This window comes from Eptatretus burgeri, chromosome 2, assembly GCF_056783735.1.
Source record: "Eptatretus burgeri isolate ZD-2024b chromosome 2, Ebu_testis_v1, whole genome shotgun sequence".
NCBI lineage: Eukaryota > Metazoa > Chordata > Myxini > Myxiniformes > Myxinidae > Eptatretus > Eptatretus burgeri.
In genome coordinates, this window is record NC_140962.1 from 115,317,670 (window position 1) to 115,341,549 (window position 23,880).

A 23,880-nucleotide genomic window follows, 5' to 3' on the forward strand; every position below is an offset into this window, starting at 1 on the left:
CTTAATGGTTAGGGTGGTGGACTTGGGCTCCTTGGATCCTGAGTTCAAATCCCACTCGGATGTTGAATAAATACCAGATGGGGTTGACTTTGCCTGTCATCCTTCCGAGGTCAGCAAAATGAATACCAGCTTGCTGGTATACTGTGTCGGAGTGACGATCCGACCAGGATTGTGTCCAATAGCCGAGGACACTGCTTAGGCAGCACCAACGCTCTGCATAGAGTATGGTCCAAATGGATGGACAAAGAAATGTGATGTATTCTAGAGTACAATATATTATTTAAGTGTGGTATTTAGGTGATTTTATTAATAGCACACTGTGTTTTACTGTGATGTACCCTGTATGACATGATAAATCTGATACCATTAGTAATAATCTATTTTCATCACATTAATAACAAGAAAGCACTCGGTAGAGCGCAAACATCCGCCAGGCTGAAGAGTTTACGTTTTGTATCCTACCAATTGGCCAGATCTGCATCCAGACATTAACCAAAATCGAATCAGCTTGTTCTTGTCACCTACCTAACTCCTCCACCAAGTTTTGTCATAGCCCGTGACTGTCTATTTTAAATATAAATATACAGTATCATGCCATATATTGTTTTTGGCCCCATCTCTCAATGGTAAGGAACCACTTTTTTAAAAATTTAAACTCTCATATCTGTACTTCACCAAAATCGAATCGATTCGTTCTTATCACAAACTCAAAAATGTCCACCAAGTTTCTTCTGAATCCGTTGATAACTTTTTGAGATATCGTGCTATATATCATGTTTGGCCCTCTCTCTCAATGGTGAAGAATCACTTCAAACGTTCTAGTATCCGGATCCGGAACCGGATATTCACCAAAATCTATTTGATTCGTCCTTGTCACACACCCAACCTGCCCGCCAAATTTAGTCTGAATCCGTCCACGACTTTTTGAGATACCCTGCTCACAGACAAGCAGACAGGGGTGAAACATAACCTCCACCCACCTTTGGTGGAACAGGTAATCAGACTTTCCAATACATAAATTAGATTATAAACTTCAGTTTAGCTTCTTACAGTCATGCTTCAAAAGGGTGTCCCTATATCATGATGAGTGGAGCTATATTATCAGCCATTATTGGTTTCCGCATCTCAAAAAAACCTTTTGTGGTAGACGTCAAAGACGATTGCTGTGGACTGCACACGATATCGTAGGTCACGTGCTGTTCGATCTATCGAGAGCTTGAAGCTTTCATTGAACTCTACCAAACAAAATTGGAGAGCATGTCAGATCTTCTTAATGATAAGTTTGCGTTCATTGGGTATAATAACAAAAATTAGTACTTAAATAATAGTACTGTGTATGCATTTAGATCAAAGATTTGGACTGCTAAAAAAAGCAACAAACAGAAAACTACAGTGGTTACAATGGTACAAAAACTTAACCACATGCGACCAAATAAATAATCAATTGTTTTAAAGTTAAGTTTTTCCTTTTTTACCTGGTGAACAAGTGTTTTTCATCACATTGGTTTTCGCTCTTTGGGGTTCAGCCTGCAAAGAGAATATCCAAAAAAGAATTCAAGCTCCAGAACTGCAAGACCAGGAGGCAAGAGCAATCTCAAAGGTTCAATTATACCCATCCAACTGAATGATGGTTCAAAGCCACGAGTGAATGCATATTGGACCTGGCTCCAATTCAAAATTTAGTGCAACAGATGCATCTTAACTGAGATGCAGCTGTAGAGCCCCTGCACAATCAAGCAAGAAGTTGAGATTTGGCAAGGGTGCTGGCAACAATCACCTACCTTTTGAAAAAGACTGTGGGATCTTTAACGTCCACCAGTGAATGCAAGCAGGCAGGTCTCCAGCATATTGCCAATGCTAAGGATAGCACACTCACTGATTAAATACCCTGTCTGTAAAGCACCAGTCTGACAGCTTTTAGTCAGGAGCCCAGAATACACAACTCAACAACTAGTGCAATACCTCTGCACCATCCTGTCGGATAATAAATTGTGATATTGTATAAGTGTGTTGCACATATAATGGGGGACCCTGAGGGAAATTTCTATTTCACAGCTATGCCAGGTTGGTGCAAGGGTATTAGGAACCCAAAGTGAACATTCAGCTTTGCACCACCCCTCCACCCCCACTCCCAAGGCCATCATTCACTTTTGAAAATGCATATTGTGCATTAGTATGAATAAAACTTGTGCGTTTATAATTACACATTTATTTTTCATGAAAAAGGCAACTCTGACATCGATTGTAAATTATCATTGTTCTACACTTTTCAGAAGATAAGTACTCAAAGAAATGCAAATCGTCTTACTATAATTCACTGTTTGTCTGTTCCCAGGTACCGCAAAAACGGATAAACCGATCGCAACCATTTTTGGGTGTGTAATCCTAGGACCCCTTGGAGTAAAATAGGCATAACTATAATAACATGACCCCCTTTACGGCTCCCATAGGGAGCGGGTGCTTCGAGTAATCTATAATTATAAATGTCGTGTGTGAGTCAGTGTGTGTGTGTGTGTGTGTGTGTGTGTGTGTGTGTGTGTGTGTGTGTGTGTGTGTGTGTGTGTGTGTGTGTGTGTGTGTGTGTGTGTGTGTGTGTGTGTGTGTGTGTGTGTGTGTGTTTTTTTGTTTTATTTAACCCAGCTATAAACTGGCCTCTCCGGCGTTCGGGCGATTGGCCTCACAGGTTGCTGTACCCATAGTGCAGTTGTGAGGGTGGGGGTCACTGTGTTGGAATGTGTGCTTGCCGTGCTCATTGATGTGAGAGAAATGTTTCCAAAATTTTGATTTGATTCGTAAACATTGTACTTAAAATGTGATCGAAATGTAGAAATGTGATTTGTAATGATTTTAAAGTGATTTGTAAAGTAGTTATGCATGATTTTGGTACCTTGTGATGAACGAGGATTTATAACCTTCCCCCAGCATTCCGGCAGAGAGTGATCAGTTAACTGCTAATTTGTTACAGGCAATCCTTTTGCCCTTTCAAATTGTTGTTAACAGGCTGAACAGTTTACGTTTTCCATCCCATTGATAGGCCAGATCTGCTCCGGACATTAATCAAAATCTAATCATCTTGGACTTGTCAAAAACCAAACTCATCCACCAAGTATTGTCATAACCGTCCATGACTTTTTTTTAAATATTGTGCAATATGTTGTTTTTTAACCTATCTCTCAATTGTGAAGAATCACTTTGAAAATTCTCGAATCCAGATCTGGATCCAGATCTTCACCGTAATCAAATCAATTTTTCTTTGTCGTACACCCAACCTGTCCTAAAAGCTTCGTCCAAATCCATCCCTAACTTTTTGAGATATCTGGCTCACAGATAGACAGCCAGACAAACAAACAAGAAAGATCTCATGCATAGCACCATACTTGCGAAAACCATAAAACAAATTTGACCATAAAAATAATTGTGGGTTGAATTCAATGACCAAATATGTAAATCTTCTTCAACTTTTAAGTCAACCGGATGTAAAGTGACAATTTTTTTAATTTGACATGTGACGACTTTTTAGCTTATGTTGACCTTTTGGCCTATGTTGACTTCAAAAATACTTGTTCATTGAATTCAATGACCAAACATGCAGCTCCTTTTCAAATTTCAAGTCAATTGCATGAAAATTGACAACTTTGGAAATTCGGCTGATGATGACCTTTTGGCTGATGTTGACCGCAAAAATAATTGGTTGTTGAATTCAGAAACCTGATATGCAAATCCTCTTCAAATTTCAAGTCAATGGGATGAAAATTGAGGATTTTAGAAATTCCAGTTTAGTTGTTGACCTTTGGCCTATGTTGACCTTGTGGTCGATGTTGACTCAAAAACAAATGGCTGGTTGAATTCAGTGACCTGAAATATAAATCCTCTTCAAGTTTGAAGTCAATTTGGATGAAAATTGAGGATTTTAGAAATATCACCCAAGCTGTTGACCTTTGGCCTATGGTGACCTTTTGATCCATATTGACCTCAAAAATAATGGGTGGTTGAATTCAATGACCAAATGTACAACTACTTCTCAAATTTCAAGTCAATGGAATGAAAATTGAGGATTTTAGAAATTCCACCAAGGTTGTTGACCTTTGACCTATGTTGAACTTTAGGTCTATTTTGACCTTAAAAAAATAATTGGTAGCTGAATTCAGTGACCTCATATGCAAATCCCCTTCAAATTTCAAGTCAATGTATGAAAATTGAAGATTTTAGAAATCTCACCGAAGTTGTTGACCAAATGTGCAACTCCTCTTCAAATGTTGAGTCAATTGGATGAAAATTGACAATTTTATAAACTTGGTCTATGTTGACCTTTTGGCCGATGATGATCACAAAAAGAATTGGTGGTTGAATTCAATGACCAAACATGCAGCTCCTTTTCAAATTTCAAGTCAATCGCATGAAAATTGACAACTTTGGAAATTCGGCTGATGATGATCTTTTGGCTGCTGTTGACCTCAAAAATAATTGGTGGTTGAATTCAGAAACCTGATATGCAAATCCTCTTCAAATTTCAAGTCAATGGGGTGAAAATTGAGGATTTTAGAAATTCCAATTTAGTTGTTGACCTTTGGCCAATGTTGACCTTGTGGTCGATGCTGACTCAAAAATAAATGGCTGGTTGAATTCAGTGACCTGAAATATAAATCCTCTTCAAGTTTCAAGTCAATTTGGATGAAAATTGAGGATTTTAGAAATATCACCCAAGCTGTTGACCTTTGGCCTATGGTGACCTTTTGATCCATATTGACCTCAAAAATAATGGGTGGTTGAATTCAATGACCAAATGTACAACTACTTCTCAAATTTCAAGTCAATGGAATGAAAATTGAGGATTTTAGAAATTCCACCAAGGTTGTTGACCTTTGACCTATGTTGAACTTTAGGTCTATTTTGACCTTAAAAAAATAATTGGTAGCTGAATTCAGTGACCTCATATGCAAATCCCCTTCAAATTTCAAGTCAATGTATGAAAATTGAGGATTTTAGAAATCTCACCGAAGTTGTTGACCAAATGTGCAACTCCTCTTCAAATGTTGAGTCAATTGGATGAAAATTGACAATTTTATAAACTTGGTCTATGTTGACCTTTTGGCCGATGATGATCACAAAAAGAATTGGTGGTTGAATTCAATGACCAAACATGCAGCTCCTTTTCAAATTTCAAGTCAATCGCATGAAAATTGACAACTTTGGAAATTCGGCTGATGATGATCTTTTGGCTGCTGTTGACCTCAAAAATAATTGGTGGTTGAATTCAGAAACCTGATATGCAAATCCTCTTCAAATTTCAAGTCAATGGGGTGAAAATTGAGGATTTTAGAAATTCCAATTTAGTTGTTGACCTTTGGCCAATGTTGACCTTGTGGTCGATGCTGACTCAAAAATAAATGGCTGGTTGAATTCAGTGACCTGAAATATAAATCCTCTTCAAGTTTCAAGTCAATTTGGATGAAAATCGAGGATTTTAGAAATCCCACCTAAGCTGTTGACCAAAGATGCAACTCCTCTTCTAATGTCGAGTCAATTGGATGAAAATTGACAATTTTAGAAACTTGGTCTATGTTGACCTCAAAAATAATAGGTAGTTGAATTCGGTGATCGGATGTGCAAATCCTGTTCAAATTTCCAGTTCAACGGATGAAAATTGAAGATTTTATAAATCTGTCAAATTTGTTGACCTTTGACCTATGTTGACCTTTTGACCTCAAAAACAAACGATTTTTTGCTTATGACTAACTCTACCATGTAGTAAAGTTTCATGAAGTTCCATTTTAAATTTTGATCTGCAGGCGATAAACATATCGCCTTCAATTAAGAGAAAAACAGACAAACGCACAAGAAAAAGACGTCCTGCAGAGCACGACACTTGCAAAATCCACCCGCCCCCCTTTCTCCAAAGGTAGCCATTGATACATCAAATTGTCCATTTCATTAATTTAAAATTTACAATCTTAATCAAAGCTCAGGTCAATCGGATGAAAATTGATTTTTTTCAGATGAAATTTGATGATTTTAGAAGTTTGCCCTCTTGTTCACCTTTGACCTTTTGACCTCAAAATGTGTTGCTTTCCCAATGATAGACGATGCAAATTCTGTTAAACTTTTAAGTTAATAGGATGTAAATTGACGATTTTTCAGTTCAAAATTGATGATTTTAGAAGTTTGACCTTGAGTTGGCCTTTGACCTTTTGATCTCAAAATAGTTGGTTTCCCAATTCAGTAATACACTATGCAATTGCTGTTTAATTTTCAAGTCAAATGGATGAAAAAATGCCGATTTTAGAAATTATACCTAAAGATGACCTTTGACCTCAAAATCAATGGGCTTCTCAGTTAAGACTAGCTTTACAACTTTGTAAAGTTTTGTGAAGATCGGTTTAAAATTGTGACCTGTAGGTGATTGACAAACAAACAAATGGACAAAGACAGACAGACAGAATAACAAAATCAACTGACCATACCAATATAATTGAAAAATCTTCGATTTTGCAAGTAACAAACAAGAAAAAGACATCATGCAGAGCACAATACTTACAAAAGCCACTCCCCTCTCGAAAGGTTGCCATGGATACATCAATTTGTCCATTTCATTAGGATTAAATTTGGCAATCTTAATCAAAGCTCAGGTCAATAGGATGAAAACTGATTATTCTTTGATTGAAATTGATGATTTTGGAAGTTTGACCTAGAGTTGACCTTTTGACCTGAAAAATAGTATATTTCCAAATTCAGTGATGAACTATGCAATTGCTGCTTCATTTTCAGGTTAATCGGATGAAAATTGATGATTTTTCAGATGAAATTTGATGATATTAGAAGTTTGCCTTTGAGTTTACCTTTGACCTTTTGATCTCAAAAAGATTGGCTTCCCATTTCAGTGACGCAATATGTAAATGCTGTTCAACTTTCAAGTCAATCGGATGAAAAATGGCGATTTTAGAAATATGACCTTAAGATGACTTTTGACCTCAAAATCCTTAGGTTTCTCAGTTGAAACTACCTATTCAACTTCGGAAAGTTTCATGACAATCCGTTTTGAATTGTGACCTGTAGGCGATTGACAAAAAACAAGAAAATTACTTCGTGCCGAGCACGATACTTGCAAAATCCACCTCCCTCTCCAAAGGTGACCATGGAAACATCAAATTGTTCATTTCATTAAGATTAAAACTGACAATCTTAATCAAAGCTCATGTCAATCGGATGAAAATTGATTATTTTGCAGATTGAAATTGATGATTTTATAAGTATGATCTTGAGTTGACCTTTGACCTTTTAACCTCAAAAATAGTTGTTTTCCCAATTCAGTGATGGACTATGTAAATCCTGTTCAACTTTCAAGTTAATAGGATGTAAATTGATGATTTTTCAGTCGAAAATTGATGATTTTAGAAGGTTGACCATGAGTTGACCATTGATCTTTTGATCTCAAATATAGTTGGTTTCCCAATTCAGAAATGCACGATGCAAATCTTGTTCAACTTTCAAGTCAATTGGATGAAAAATGACAATTTTAGACATTTAACCTCAAAATCGATCGGCTTCTCAGTTTGGACTACCTCCACAACCTCGTAAAGTTTCATGACAATCGGGTTGGATTCAAAATCGACTGACCAATGTACTTGAAAAATCTTTGATTTTGCAAGTAACAAACAAACAAACAGACTAACAATAACGCATGAAATCAACCAATACATTTGAAAAATTTTGATTTTCACAAGTAATGAATGGACAACGGGGGGTGAAAACATAACCTCCGTCCACCTTCTGGGTCGGAGGCAACTAATACACATACAAGCATGCAGTTTGTACCATCTTGTAGCCAAACACAAAGAGTTTTTCTTGACATGTCTGTAGACTTCCACATTTGCACCATTTGTGGCTCTCAAAACAAAGGATATTCAATTTCAGTCCACATTCGATGCCACATGTCCAAAGTCACACATTTTCAGACTTTTTTTTGTAACTCGCAACATTTTGGGGGTTACTCTCCACACAGGAGAGTCACTAGAAAGAAAACTGCAAATAAGAATTATTTCAGTTGGGCTACAAACAAGATGGTGAAAACTGCATGCTTGTATGTATACTAGTCATTTTTAATTTACATTCAAGATAGGAAAGATAATTTAAGAACACCCTGTATTATACTCCTGGAATGTGGTCAAATTAAATTAAAATACACTACATTTTGAACTTTGGTACACATTTAAAGTAAGAAATGTTCACACAGGGTATTGTACGAACTAAGCAAAAAATAGAAAGAGCATCACCAAAGAAACAGTGGACTTTAACAAAATACAAATTACTTACAGCACTTGGGAAAGGAAATTCTATTTTCACGAAGGGGTTGATGTTAGCAGCAGAAACACCTGTGAGAAAAATAGTGGTGAAGTAAGGACCAAAGTATTGTCTGGAAAGGTTGGTTGCCAATTTTAAGAAATTTACGTGGCAAGATTTGGTCTTACTTTCCTTCCTTTACCTCCTTCCCATGAGCTGTAAATGCAATGATTAAAGAGGCAGACAAGACTTTATAATTACAAAACAATAGCAAACATATAAACAATAAAAATGTCAAAATAAAACACCCATTTTATTAACATATGTTGTATGTATGAGGGTCACTCCAAAAGTAATGCCACACAATCTATTTACAACACCATATTCACTCTGTTACTTGTACAGTGTGTATGTATGTATGTATGTATGTATGTATGTATGTATGTATGTATGTATGTATGTATGTATGTATATATCTACATACAGTAGACGCCGCTTTATAAATCCACGGTTATAAAATCCAGCTGCTTATTGTAACCAAAATGAGTTGGAACGGAATTTTATATCGAGAAATCGGCAGGATAATAAATCCACCCGCCGTTTAATAAATCCACCTGCTTGGCACGTGCGCAGTCGCAACCTAAGCTTCATGTAGTATGCGCTGCTGTGGGGGTGTGTGTTTAACTATAGGAGAACTGGAAAATCCTAATGCGCAGTGTCACAGTGGAAATCCCATTGACTACAGCCTTGTGCAATGATTTCCAGCTCACTCTACGCTTTCACTTTTCGGTCGTCACAGCGGGTGAAGCATTTATGCGTTTATAGCTTGCGCCAGTTGGTTGACTTCTATCTCTCAGCATTTTTGTACTTTAAGAGTCATGATGGCGAAGAAGATGGCGACCATGAGCAAAAAGATGAAGGATCTATCCATGGAGGAGAAGGTGGCCTTATTAGACCGTTTCAATGCAATGGCGAAGACAAGTCAGCGCGAGGCTGCAATCGCGTTGGAAATTTCTCGTGGCCAGCTCCAAAATCTTATCAAGAACAAAGGCACCATCAGAGCAGAGGTTCAAGAGCTAGGCGGTGTGAAGCGGAAACGGGTGGGGAAAGATGAGGAAGTGGAGAAAGCCCTGCTTGAATGGTGGAAATTTTTGAATCGGAGGAATATGCTAGTGAATGGCCCGATCTTATGTCAGAAAGCGACGACGAACCCGAGGCAATGCCAACAGCGGCAGAGATGCGGACTGCACTCGCCAAATTGGACAGGGGACTGCAGCTCTCAGGTTTTGCCCATCCCGATTTCCGCCAGGTGACGGATTCAATAAAGGAACATTTGCGCAAAACCTTCCCTCCCAAGCAAGCGACCTTGGAGAGATTCTTTTGAACAATCCCCTTGTCACCGTTTGATAAATCAATGTTTTTGTAGCATAAAGCAGTGTTTAACGACATTCGCTTTTTGTCTTATCTATCCAGTACGTGGCTGAAAATAGGTTCTCCGCTTAATAAATCCAGCCGGTTAATAAATCCAAATGGCGTGGTCCCATGGTGGATTTATAAAGCGGAGTCTACTGTATATATATATATATATATATATATATATATATATATATATATATATATATATATATATATATATATATATATGTACATCCTTCCAGCCTCATACAATTACAATGTCGTTCCACATGTGGCATTGCTGTAGCAGTTGTCAAACATGGCTACCCCCTTGGATGTCTATCAGAAGCAACATGCTGTTATTGAATTATTGCTGTGTGAGAAGGAGCATTGGAAACATCTAAAAGCAACTACAGAAGGCATACGAGAACGATGCATTCGACCGCAGATCATTTTGTCAATGGGCCAAGCGGATAATGTGCGCAGGAGTTGAACATGCCAATATGCGTGACTGCCCTTGCAGGAGCAAGCCACAATCAACATGGATGGATGTCATGAAAAAAAAGAACCTCACCAAGTACCCTGCATTTTATTAGATTTCAACAAATCCTTCCAAACATGAAGCTTACTAACTAAAGATGCTCAAAAAGAATTGGTGATTGAATTCAGTAAACTGATATGCAAATACTCTTCAAATTTCAAGTCAATCGGACAAAAATTGAGGATTTTAGAAATCTCACCTAAGTTGTTGACCTTTGGCCTATGTTGACCTTTTCATCCATGTTTACCTCAAAAATAATTAGCTAATTTAATTCAGTGACCTGAAATATAAATCCTCTTCAAATTTCAAGTCAATCAGAAGAAAATTGAGGATTTTAGAAATACCATCTAAGTTGTTGACCTTTGGCCTATGTTGACCTTTTCATCCATGTTTACCTCAAAAATAATTGGCTAATTGAATTCCGTGACCTGGAATATAAATCCTCTTCAAATTTCAAGTCAATCGGAAGAAAATTGAGGATTTTAGAAATACCATCTAAGTTATTGACCTTGGGCCTATGTTGACCTTTTGGTCCATGTTGACCTCAAGAACAAGAGGCTTATTCCTTATGACAAACTCAACTATGTCGTGACGTTTCGTGAAGATTGGTTTAAAATTGTGACCTCTTGGTGATAAACAGACAAACAGACAGACAAACAGAATAACAAAATTGACTGAACAATATGCAGGGTGTCCCAAAAATCACCTCGGGATTTATAAATTAAATAAAATTTCTGTTCTTGAATAATTTGTTTTTCTTTTCTTTTCAGAATTTCAATTAACATTCGGAAATTACCCATGGAAAATTTCACAACTGAAACCAAACAAAATCAACAGAACCAAAATCGTGGAATTTTATTTTAAATTTCATCGATCAATTATTCTCACCCAAAGAGCATGGACACCGAATAATTTCGCGAAATTCAGAAATTTCTTGGCCATCACGTTCTCCTGATTTGACGCCTCCCGATTATTTTCTTTGGGGTTCCTTAAAGGAGCGTGTATACATCAATAGGCCCCATACAATTCAGCAGCTCAAGGACAACATCTGTGCAGAAATTCGAGGGCTGCAGCCAGAGTTATTGTCAGCTGTTATGGAAAATGCTGTCAAAAGAGCTCGTCTCTGCGAAGCTGAAAATGGAGGACATCTAAACTGCATCATTTTTCATAAATAAAGCAAATTTATCTCCATTTTGTAAATTTTCTTTTGGTATAAAAATAATCATAAATTATTTTAAAAAAACAGAAATGTTATTTAATTTCTCAATCCCTTGGTGACTTTTGGGACACCCTGTACTTCAATAATCTTCAATTTTGCAAGTAATAACACACGCAACCAACCAAAAAACTTGAAAAATCTTTGATTTTCGCAAATAATAAACCAAAAGGCAACAACACCACCACACATACATCCCCACACATTTTCCACTCTCAGACCCCCACTGTTGAGGCATGAAGAACCACCAAACAACCAACCTCAACCTACACTGCTCGACATGCCTCCATGAACTCCCTCCAAATCCAGAGTGAATCTTTCACCATGACTCTTACTCTCCCACACTCTCCAAGTCGAGTTAGGAATGCATAAAAGGAATCAAAGATATCCTCTATACCCCACCTCAAATGGCTGACAAATTCGGCAACCCTTCTCCCTCCACTCTACCTCCAACTCACTGTACCTTCCCCTCTTCCTCCAACACACCTCCTCCATATTCTCCTCCCAAGGCACTGATAACTCACCCAACATGACTTGCCTTGCTCCAACTGACCAGATGACAATGTAGGACCACAACCTTGTCATGCAGATCTCCTCCATGAATACCATCTGCTGCTTTAGGTCTGGCACCGAGCTGGTTTTTTTTCTGCCTGTCTGCCGATCACAAGAATTTTCCAGACCGCTTCCCTTAACCCTCCTTCCACCTCTCATAACCTGACACTCTCTCAAAAACAGCACCACTCTACCATTAACATCCTCCTCCTTCTCCTCTCTTCTCAAGCTCCATCTCATCACCTCTCACTGCACCATCACCACCACTTGGTCATGCCACTACCTATACCTTCCTGCTGACAATGCTATTGAACACGCATTCAGTGCATGCTGCAACATTCCTCGACCTCAACACCAAAAGCAGCCCTCGTCTTGTCCAAACCCCCAAACCCTCAAGTTTGCTGGAAGCACATCATAAGTTGACAATATCAAACTCCAACACTGTTGGATCCAACCTCCAAATCTCTCGTCACTTCAATGTCCTCACCTGCACAGAATACCACTGTGTCCATGTCCTACAATCTTCACATATCTCCTCTCCTACTCTTACCTTCCTCTCAACCATCATCCTTCTTTCCTTTACACATGCCTTTTTCTATAGACTATGCTTTATCCACCCACAAAAAATTGGATGACATTACATTATTCTTTATATTGCTCAAGTCAGTATTTTCTAGTTGCCAATCAGGTACCTGAAGGGGGTTGTAGATCTGTGGCGCTGACAACAGTCAGGATCAGGTCACTCTTGCTCATGTTGGGAAATACTCTGAGGATAAAAGAACAAATATATGAAATAAGCAAACCATACTGATGTATGAAAATTATTGCAAATTAAATTTTCTATGTCTGTCAAACATCATATCACAAAAGGATGGAGCCAATCTCTTAATTTAAACATTTTCAGGTACAATCCATTTTACACAAATCCTATAAAAGAATGAGCTTATGGGCATGGCTGGGTCAATAAACAGGAATTGATGAGCAGTTTGCAGGCCAACAGGACCATGCAGAGAGAGCGCATTTAACCTTTAAGTTGTCTGGTTATGGTTTAATTCCGGACCTGACTATAAACTATTAGATTGATGCTTCACAGGCAGAGTGTTGCATTCAAAAGTTTGCCATGCCCAAGATGAACGTTAGGCTGGGTGTCTCGTATGCTAACATTAATTGGTGAAACAATAAATATCCCACGGTGTCTTTCAAGAAGAGTGGGCGAGTTACCGCTGGAACCCGAAACAAATAAATTACTGTACAACTTTGTCCTCAAATCAGCTGCAATGTCAGACCAGGCCAGACAGTTTGTGAAAGACGAGGGGCTAAACTTCAAGCAATGCCGACCTCACAAGAAATGTGATTCAGTGTTTGTTGAAAAAGAATAAGTAATGTTTAGCAGTAGTTGTTGTCATCGTAGTAGTAAACATCGTTGTAGTAGTCATCAGAGTAGTCGGCATGATCGCAGGAAGTCATAGAAGTAGTAGTAGCAGAAGCAGCAGGCAGGTGATTAAGTGGTAACATTTTGTTGTATGGGATGTTTTTACCATGCGTGCATGAAGCAAAAAGCGGGGTTAAGTAATTGGTTCAGTGTGTGTGTGTGTGTGTGTGTGTGTGTGTGTGTGTGTGTGTGTGTGTGTGTGTGTGTGTGTGTGTGTGTGTGTGTGTGTGTGTGTGTGTGTGTGTGTGTGTGCAGATGTCAGTTTATGATCGAAGACCAACTTGATTTCAATTGAATTATATATTATAAATACTGTAAATATTTATAATATGTAAATATATATAATACTGCAAATAAAGCCTGGTGTTGGCGCAGTGGTAAGGGCAGTGGCTTGGGACCCAAGAGGCCGTGATTTCAAGCCCTGTTGGGACACTGAATTAATATATGTATGTATATGTATATATATATATGTATATATATATATATATATATATATATATATATATATATATATATATATGTATGTATATGTATATATATATATGTATATATATATATATATATATACACCAAGTCGAAAACACCAGGGGGTTGACTCAGCCTGCCATCCTTCCGAGGTCGGCGAAATGAGCACCAGTTGTACTGGGCCCGGTGTATGCCCCGGTTAGAATAGGTGTACCATATCCCTGTGTGTCGTAAGAGGCGACCAGGGTTGCGTCAGGAAGGGCATCCGGCATAAAAACCTATGCCAAATCATTATGCGGACAACAAAACGAATTTCCATACCGGATCGGTCGAGGCCCGGGTTACCAACGACCGCCACCGGTACCGGTGGTCAGCAGGGTACCAGTGGAAATTGTGCTACTGCTGGGCGAAGGAGGAGAAGGAGACGGGGAAGGCGAGTCCGGAGGCAGTGGGAGAGGGGGAAGGGTAGAAGTGTGGAGGTGAGAGTTGGAACTCTGAATGTTGGGACGATGACTGGCAAAGGGGGAGAGTTGGCTGATATGATGGAGAGAAGAAAGGTGGACATACTGTGTGTACAAGAGACCAAGTGGATGGGGAGTAAGGCGAGGAGCATTGGAGGTGGTTTCAAACTGTTCTACCATGGTGTGGATGGGAGGAGAAATGGTGTCGGGATAATCCTGAAGGAAGATTATGTCAAGAGGGTATTGGAGGTGAGGAGAGTGTCTGACCGAGTGATGAGTGTGAAGTTGGAAATTGAAGGGGTGATGATGAATGTCATCAGTGCATATGCCCCACATATGGGGTGTGAGATGGAGTATAAAGAAGATTTCTGGAGTGAGTTAGATGAAGTGGTGGAGAGTGTATCCAAGGATGAAAGAGTGGTGATTGGAGCAGATTTCAATGGACATGTTGGGGAAGGGAATAAAGAGGATGAGGAGGTGATGGGGAGGTACGGTCTCAACAAGAGAAATGTGGAAGGGAAAATGGTGGTAGAGTTTGCAAAAAGAATAGAAATGGCAGTGGTAAACATGCATTTCAAGAAGAAGGAGGAACACAGGGTGACATACAAGAGTGGAGGAATGCACACAGGTGGATTACATCTTAAGTAGGAGATGCAACCTGAAAGAGACTAGTGACTGTAAGGTTGTGGCAGGGGAGAGTGTAACTCGACAGCATTGATTGGTGGTCTGTAGGATGACTTTAGAGGTGAGGTTGAGGAAGAGAGCGAGGGCTGAACCAAGGACCAGATGGTGGAAGCTGAAGGAGGAAGACTGTTGCGTGAAATTTAGGGAGGAGGTGAGACAGGCGTTGGATGGTGGTAAAGATGGGTGGGATGATTGGGCAACGACAGCAGAAGTTGTGAGGGAGATAGCTAGGAAGGTACTTGGTGTGACATCTGGACAGAGGAAGGAAGATAAGGAGACTTGGTGGTGGAATGAGGAAGTACAAGAAAGTATAAGGAAGAAGGGGTTGGCGAAAAAGAAGTGGGATAGTCAGAGAGATGAAGAAAGTCGGCAGGAGTACAAGGAGTGGCGTCGAAAAGCAAAAAGAGAGATGGCAAAGGCCAAGGAAAAGACATATGACGAGCTGTATGAGAAGTTGGATACAAAAGAAGGGGAAAAGGATTTATACCGATTGGCAAGACAGAGGGACTGAGCTGGGAAGGATGTGCTGCAGGTTAGGGTGATAAAGGATGCAAAAGGGAATGTGCTGACGAGCGAGGAGAGTGTGTTGAGAAGGTGGATGGAGTACTTTGAGGAGCTGATGAATGAAGAAAATGAGGGAGAGAGAAGGTTGGAAGAGGTGGAGATAGTGAATCTGGAAGTGGGGTGGATCAGTAAGGATGAAGTGAGGACTGCTATGAAGAAGATGAAAAGTGGAAAGGCGGTTGGCCCAGATGGTATACCAGTGGAGGCATGGAAGTGCTTAGGAGAGATGGCAGTGGGGTTGTTAACCAGATTGTTTAATAAAGTCTTGGAAAGTGAGAGGATGCCGGAGGAGTGGAGATTAAGTGTACTGGTTCCGATTTTCAAGAATAAGGGTGATGTGCAGAGCTGTGGAAATTACAGAGGGATAAAGTTGTTAAGCCACACCATGAAGTTGTGGGAAAGAGTAGTGGAAGCTCGGTTGAGAGGAGAGGTGACGATCTGTGAGCAGCAATATGGGTTTATGCCAGGAAAGAGCACCACTGATGCGATGTTTGCTTTGAGAATGTTGATGGAGAAGTATAGGGAAGGCCAGAAAGAGTTACATTGTGTGTTTGTGGATTTAGAGAAAGCTTATGATAGGGTGCCAAGAGAGGAGTTGTGGTATTGTATGAGGAAGTCGGGAGTGTTGGAGAAGTATGTGAGGATCGTGCAGGATATGTATGAGGACAGTGTGACAGCGGTGAGGTGTGCGGTAGGAATGACGGACCGGTTTAAGGTTAAAGTGGGATTGCACCAAGGATCGACTCTGAGCCCTTTCCTGTTTGCAATGGTGATGGACAGGTTGACGGACGAGATCAGACTGGAGTCTCCATGGACTATGATGTTCGCGGATGACATCATGATCTGTAGGGAGAGTAGGGAGCAGGCTGAATCGAGCCTTGAGAGGTGGAGGTATGCACTGGAGAGAAGGGGAATGTTAGTCAGTAGGAGTAAGACGGAGTACATGTGCGTAAATGAGAGGGAGGGTGGTGGTATGGTGTGGTTGTAAGGAGTTGAGGTGGGGAAGGTGGATTGGTTTAAATACTTGGGATCAACTGTCCAAAATAACGGAGAGTGTGGGAGAGAAGTGAAAAAGAGAGTGCAGGCAGGATGGAGTGGGTGGAGAAGAGTTGCAGGAGTGATTTGTGACAGAAGGGTAGCTGCAAGAGTGAAGGGGAAAGTATACAAGACGGTAGTGAGACCAGCTATGTTGTATGGTTTGGAGGCGGTGGCGCTAACAAAAAGACAGGAAGCAGAGCTGAAGGTGGCAGAGTTAAAGATGCTGCGATTCTCGTTGGGAGTGATGAGGATGGATAGGATGAGAAATGAGTATATTAGAGGGACAGCGCAGGTAGGACGGTTTCGAGACAAAGTGAGAGAGGCGAGATTGAGATGGTTTGGACATGTGCACAGGAGGGAAACGGAGTATATCGGGAGAAGGATGTTGAAGATGGAGCCGCCAGGCAGGAGGAGAAGAGGAAGGCCAAAGAAGAGGTTCATGGATGCGGTGAGGGCGGACATGCGGGTGGTTGGAGTGTCAATGGAAGATGTGGAGGATAGAGCGAAATGGAGACGGTTGGTCCGCTGTGGCGACCCCTAATGGGAGCAAGCCGAAAGAGGAAGAAGAATATAATACTGCAAATAATTATAAATTCTGATGTAATAGACACTGGATAAAATGGTGGTAAAACGCAGAATTAATTTATATGTACACCTTTAAACCTTTATTCAAATTGAATTATAAACTTGAACACTGTGGAACACAAATCGTCTTCATACCACTTCCAAGAACCATGCTACATATCAATATATAGCATGATAGGGCGGAGCATGTGGCAGTATCAGGGTGAAGAAGAGGCCACCAAAATGGCTACACATGATGCCGATTGACACTGCATTCCAGGGTGATCAATAAAGCCTCCATCTCCTGAGCTGTGACCTATTGTCACAGATCAGGAGACCTCAAAGACCTTAACCTCAACAGTGTGCAGCTCAAACATCCGGGGCCTTTGCTAAAATCTGACAAATATTTCCATACAGGTTGTCACTGACAAACCAGACATAATCTGCCTAACAGAAACTTCTCTCCTTCAAGACGTCTCTGACTCACTAGTATCTCTCCCTGGTTATCCCTCTCCCTCCTCCGGTATGACGGACCTGAGCCTCGTCCTGGTGGAGGAGTTGCTATCTTCATCAAAGACTCAATTCCTTAGGCCTAAGTCACATTTGCCATGGCGGCAGTGGGGTCTCCAAAATCTATGGCCACTAGCAATTATACGACAGCCGCAGTATTTCCACGGTCACACAATGTAGCAGTCACATATGTTTTTATTTTTCGGGGAACCGCATGGCGTATTAAGAAATCGTGGAGACCGAAAACGTGGGGTTGCCATACGGTCTTTGATTTGATGTCGCACGGTACCTTAAGGGGGCCCTGCGGCGGCCATAGAATTTTCAAGGCTGAAGCAAGGTAGCCTCAAGGTGCCCGCAAGGCGACGGCAGGGGGGCCCTAAGGCGAACATGCGGCCAGACAGACGGTAACGAGTGGGCTAATATGTATTTTTTTTTTACCAGTTTTTTTTTTTCGGCTTCTCGAATTGCTACGGCGAACGTAGAAATGAAAAAAAGTTATAACTCCACGTTATAATTCCACGCGACCCCTATGGCCTGTAAAAGATAGCCAAACGGCGTAGGGCCACCCTGAGGCCACCGCAGAAATTCTGCGGCCGCCGCACGTTTCTGTCAATTCAGAGGGCATAAGGCCGCCGTATCCTCGCCGTAGAGCAAATGTGACTTAGGCCTTATTCTCCATGCACTGCCCTCACTCCCCCACACCCTCAGGAATACCTCTGGCTAGGGCTTCCCTCCAGTCACACTTTATGTTTATATGTGTGTTGTACCGTCCACCAAACAGTGATGACTCCATTTACACCTGACTATCCAAAAAAATGGACCAACTTCTATCCTCTCATCCGAACTCTCTCTTCCTCATATGTGGTGACTACCATTGTCATCATGACAGTTGTCTGGGTGTGAGTACCTCTCTCACCTGTCATGGCACTTCAGCAAAAGACTTCTGCGACTCATTGGGACTGACTCAATCGGTCACTTTCACAACCCGGATCTCAACCACCGGTACTCCACCTCTACTGGATCTGATTTTGACAAATTTCCCTGAAAATATCTGCTGTTCTTCCCTCGCTCCAATCTGTTCTTCTCACCACATCCTTGTCAAAGTGGACATCTCTCTGGCTGTTATTAGAGAACCACTTCAGTGCCGTCGAGTCTGGCATTTTACTTAAGCTGACTCACAGGGTCTCCAAGCAGTCATCAAACTTCTAGACTGCGCTCCCATTGCTACTTTCTCCAACATCAACTCATCCTGGGAATTCTTTCAAAGAAACTTGCGCTCTCTCTCTCATGCAGAGATTTATCCCCTCTCAAGTTGCCTCTTCAGTTGTCCTATCCTTCCTCCCGCCCATGGTTCACTGAAGCTTGTGGCAAAGAAGTTGTCCTGAAACAACTTGCCTTTGCCTCATGGAAAGCAAACCCAACTGAGGATAATCTCAGTTCCTTCCACAAAGCTAGGAACAAGTGTGTGTCCACCTTCAGGAGAGCCAGAAAACAACATCTTTCCCATCTGAAGTCTGAACTCTCAAATCCCTCTCGCTCCTCCAAGTCCTGGTGGCGTCAAATCAAATCTGTTTCTGTTGTATGCTCCATTTCCATCCCCTACCTTACCTCCAATTGCCGCACTGCTGATACAGCACGTGAAAAGGTGTTTGCTTAAAAAATCTTGTGTCCAAACCTCATCGCTTTCTGTACCCACCTTACCGAGTCACACGCAACTCTCCCTGGACTCTGTGTGCTTTTCTTCTGACAAGGTGGAGAGCTTGCTGTCAAACCTCGACTCAGATTCTGCAACCGGTCCAAACGGCATAAGCCCACGTGTCCTACAAACCTGCTCCTCTGCTCTTTCTTACCTTCTCTCTATTCTATTCGCCCTCTCATTTGCTCAAGGTCACCTGCCATCTGCTTATAAATCAGCGAACATTACCACTCTGCATAAAAAGGTGCAAATACAGGTCCGTGCAACTACCGACCTTCTCCCAATCATCAGAAAGGTTATGGAGTCCATCATCGCTTCAGACATGAAATCCTTCCTCTTCTCCAATGGCTTGATTTCCGATCATCAATTTGGTTTCAGACCAGGTTGCTCTACCCTGGATATTCTGCTTCTACTCTCCCAACAATGGATGGAGGTCCTCAATGCCAGACAAGAAATCTGAGCCGTATCCCTCGACATATCATGTGCTTTTGACAAGGTCTGGCACCCTGCCCTACTCACCAAACTCTCTTCCTGTGGTATCCAAGGCCATCTCCACTCATGGCTCGCAGACTACCTCTCCTGTCGCAGTCAACGTGTGGCCCTAAATGGAGTTATCTCAACCCCTCTTCCTGTCCAGGCTGAATTCCTCAAGGTAGCGTTCTGGGCCCTGTTCTTTTTTTGGTTTTCATCAATGATCTCTCCGACTCTCTGGAAAATCCTCTTTATCTCTTTGTTGATGACTCCACCCTCTGGCGTACCATCTGCCATCCCTCAGACCAGCAAGCAGCAGCTTCTTCGCTCACTGCAGATCTGGATAAAATCACAAACTGGTCCAACACATTTAACATGTCTTTCAATCCGGACAAATCTCACACTTTCACTATGTCTCTCCGAAAGGACCGTTTGGAACCCCCACCCCCCCCCCCCATCACCAACTTTCTCAACAATCCCCTGGAAGAAGTCCTTTCATTCAGGCTTCTGGGTCTCACTATCTGCCATGATCTTTCCTGGGAAAGCTACATTTCCAACCTGCTTTCAAAGCCAGTCACTGCCTGGGCATCCTCCATCGTGCAAAGTCCTTCCTCAGCCCACCTGAGCTCCTGACCACAAATAAAGCTTTTGTCCACAGCATGATGGAGTACTGCTCTCCCCTCTGGGCTGGTGCTCCTGCATCTCACCTTTCTCAGCTTCACGCTGTGGAAATCAAGGCATTTAAGATCATTGTTATCTCCCGTGGTGAGGCTGTCTTTAGGTCTCTCACGCTCTCACTGCAGGCAGGTCGGTTTGTGTTTCTGTCTTTTACCGTCTCCTCGTCGGTCTTACCCCCCCCTCCCTGCTCTATCTGCTATATGTCCCCCCCCCCCCATATTTCCGCAGGACGCTCAAGGCTGGCCAGCATCCCCCTTCTGGTAAAACTACAGCTGTTCATCACCACCTCTTATCTTCCCCCATCCAAAACCACGATATTTTCTACCCCTGCTAATCCACCCCAATCCTACCTCCTTCAAATTCCCTGCCTTCCCTGCCTTGTTTCCTGAAAGTCCCTGTGGTGTCTATCTTGTATACCCTGTGTACACCGCCCCATCTCTCTCCCTTTTTTTGGTTTTCATCAATGATCTCTCCGACTCTCTGGAAAATCCTCTTTATCTCTTTGTTGATGACTCCACCCTCTGGCGTACCATCTGCCATCCCTCAGACCAGCAAGCAGCAGCTTCTTCGCTCACTGCAGATCTGGATAAAATCACAAACTGGTCCAACACATTTAACATGTCTTTCAATCCTGACAAAACTCACACTCTCACTATGTCTCTCCGAAAGGACCGTTTGGAACCCCCACCCCCCCCCCATCATCAACTTTCTCAACAATCCTCTGGAAGAAGTCCTTTCATTCAGGCTTCTGGGTCTCACTATCTGCCATGATCTTTCCTGGGAAAGCTACATTTCCAACCTGCTTTCAAAGCCAGTCACTGCCTGGGCATCCTCCATCGTGCAAAGTCCTTCCTCAGCCCAGCTGAGCTCCTGACCACAAATAAAGCTTTTGTCCACAGCATGATGGAGTACTGCTCTCCCCTCTGGGCTGGTGCTCCTGCATCTCACCTTTCTCAGCTTCACGCTGTGGAAATCAAGGCATTTAAGATCATTGTTATCTCCCGTGGTGAGGCTGTCTTTAGGCCTCTCACGCTGTCACTGCAGGCAGGTCGGTTTGTGTTTCTGTCTTTTACCGTCTCCTCGTCGGTCTTACCCCCCCTCCCTGCTCTATCTGCTATATGTCCCCCCCCCCATATTTCCGCAGGACGCTCAAGGCTGGCCAGCATCCCCCTTCTGGTAAAACTACAGCTGTTCATCACCACCTCTTATCTTCCCCCATCCAAAACCACGATATTTTCTACCCCTGCTAATCCACCCCAATCCTACCTCCAAATTCCCTGCCTTCCCTGCCTTGTTTCCTGAAAGTCCCTGTGGTGTCTATCTTGTATACCCTGTGTACACCACCCCATCTCTCTCCCTTCCACAGATCTCCAAATGTCCCTCTTCCCCACTATTTTGTCCTTCCCTCTCCCACCCCTCTTGTCTCCTGCCCCACTTATTGTGTGTTGTGTGTTCGCTCTCCCACGAGCCTCGTCAATGTATGCAAAAAAAAAAGTCGTCATCTTATTGCAGTATATAAATGTGTTGTATAAGACTGCTTCAGTAGCGCTACACTTGCGGTATATTTTATACATCTTTAAAACATTATTTTATTCAGACTGAAGTATATACTTCAACACTGTGTGCCTTGTGCGAGGTATCATGTTCTATGAACTGTCCAGTTTCAATTGTGATGTCCTAATTTTTTTGGTTGCCGCTCACCTTCCCCTATATTTTCTCGAAGCCCAAGAACCCAACCTCCTTTTTGCCATTGGCCCTTGGTTTTACCCATCATGGTTTTGAATATCGTGGCATTTTCCAGGAACATGACCCCCGCGATATTTTAGGGTTTACTGTACATGTATACATCCAATTTTCTCCAAATTCCCCTCAGGTGAGTATTAAACAATGATAGCAACTATACGTAATGGGTTTATGTGTCGAATAAAGGTCACAATTGGGTTGTAAGGGTGTCGGGGCCAATATCGTATGCCACTCTTGAAGCTCTAGCCAGGAGAAATCACATATGAGGCCTCAAGATGCAAGTTATAAACAATCCATAGGCAGTCCACATATTATAATATGACGGCGAGAAAAATTGGACAGGGAATGGCATATATTGTTACGGATTTGGAAACCATCTGCACAGAGACAATCAGAGTCGCCATAGTTTAGTTATTTCGATAAGTATGTGTTTATAGTTAGAATCCTTCCTTCTGTCAAATGGGAATTACATGTGTGCTACGAGTTACTTTTTCAGCTACGTTTTTCCTCATCAACAACAACAACTACTACTACATCCACTACAACAACGCTACCGCACTCGACCGGTCACCATTGCCCACGTGTTCTCGGCTGAAGGCGTGGGTGGAGCCTCGAACACCTCAGATCGAGGCTGCGTCCCAAGGAAGGGCATGGACCGTTTCCTCCAGCCAATGAGCGAAGGGCGAGCATGACACGCATGCCCCAGCCAATCAGGAGGTGACCACGAGTCATCCAACAACCCCTCGTCCAATCAGGAGGCGAGGGGGAGGAGAAGAGATCCTTCCCACCTCAGAAGAGTTGAGCGGTTGGCTGGACCAGTGTTGGGCAGACCGGGTAATCGTGGCGATGGCAGAGTGGTTGTGGGAGATGAGAGGACGGCAGACAGGAGATCGTGGCAATTGCTGAGTGCTCTGTCGTCGTGACTGATCAGTCCGTCGTCGTGGTTGGAGCGGTCTGCAGTCTTGGTGGCGATTTACTTAGTCTGCGGTCATGGTGGCTTGGTCCCGTTTGTGGGTCATGGACTTCGGGTCGTGGGTTCAAGTCGGTGAAACCGCACTAGGCGGGAGGTACCCGGCTCTACCAAAAATAGACCCACGTGGTCCATTTCTTTTGAGTGTATGTGTCCGTGGGCCCCGTCTGATAAGTAGAATTGTGTAAGTGCTTTCCTTTGCTTGTACATTGCCTGCCTTTTATTCATGATAACTCTGCTCTATGTGTTCCCCTCCCCGATTATTCTTTGTAAAATAAACCCCTGTTAAATGTACCAGCTCGTTTTCTGTGCTTTTCTCCATTGGCCTAGCATGGTGCGTGTTGCGAAATGGTAGGGCCGTTTGTGCCGTGGATTGTTCATTGGGACCGGCGCGGCTCGAGTAACTCCGCTCGGTTACGCCGGATCTGAGTCAGTACCTGCGACTCGGTCCGGACAGAGTCGGCCGAGGGTGTGGTTTTCCCCGGTAGTTCGACGACGTGGGTACTTGGGTATAATGAAATTAGGCAATTGACCCTACCCCACGCTGTCAAAGTATTGGCGACCACGGTCCGCTAAAGGACCTGTGAAATTCGGACTTATCCCAGAGTCACGACCTAAATTCC

The 23,880-nt window shown here is 42.3% G+C and overlaps 1 protein-coding gene across 3 annotated transcripts in view; it reads right to left on the reverse strand.

Moving 5' to 3' along the window:
• Window positions 1-23,880, reverse strand: part of LOC147032883 (coiled-coil and C2 domain-containing protein 1A-like) — a 121,993-nt gene that overhangs the window by 56,247 nt on the left and 41,866 nt on the right. For all 3 annotated transcript variants that reach the window (XM_085870843.1, XM_085870842.1, XM_085870844.1), the window contains exons 6-9: window positions 12,674-12,747; window positions 8,311-8,369; window positions 1,476-1,527; window positions 1,136-1,235 (exon numbers count right to left, since the gene is read on the reverse strand). In XM_085870843.1, coding sequence (XP_085726969.1) covers window positions 1,136-1,235; window positions 1,476-1,527; window positions 8,311-8,369; window positions 12,674-12,747 — 285 coding nt within the window. The remainder of the gene's footprint in view (window positions 1-1,135; window positions 1,236-1,475; window positions 1,528-8,310; window positions 8,370-12,673; window positions 12,748-23,880) is intronic.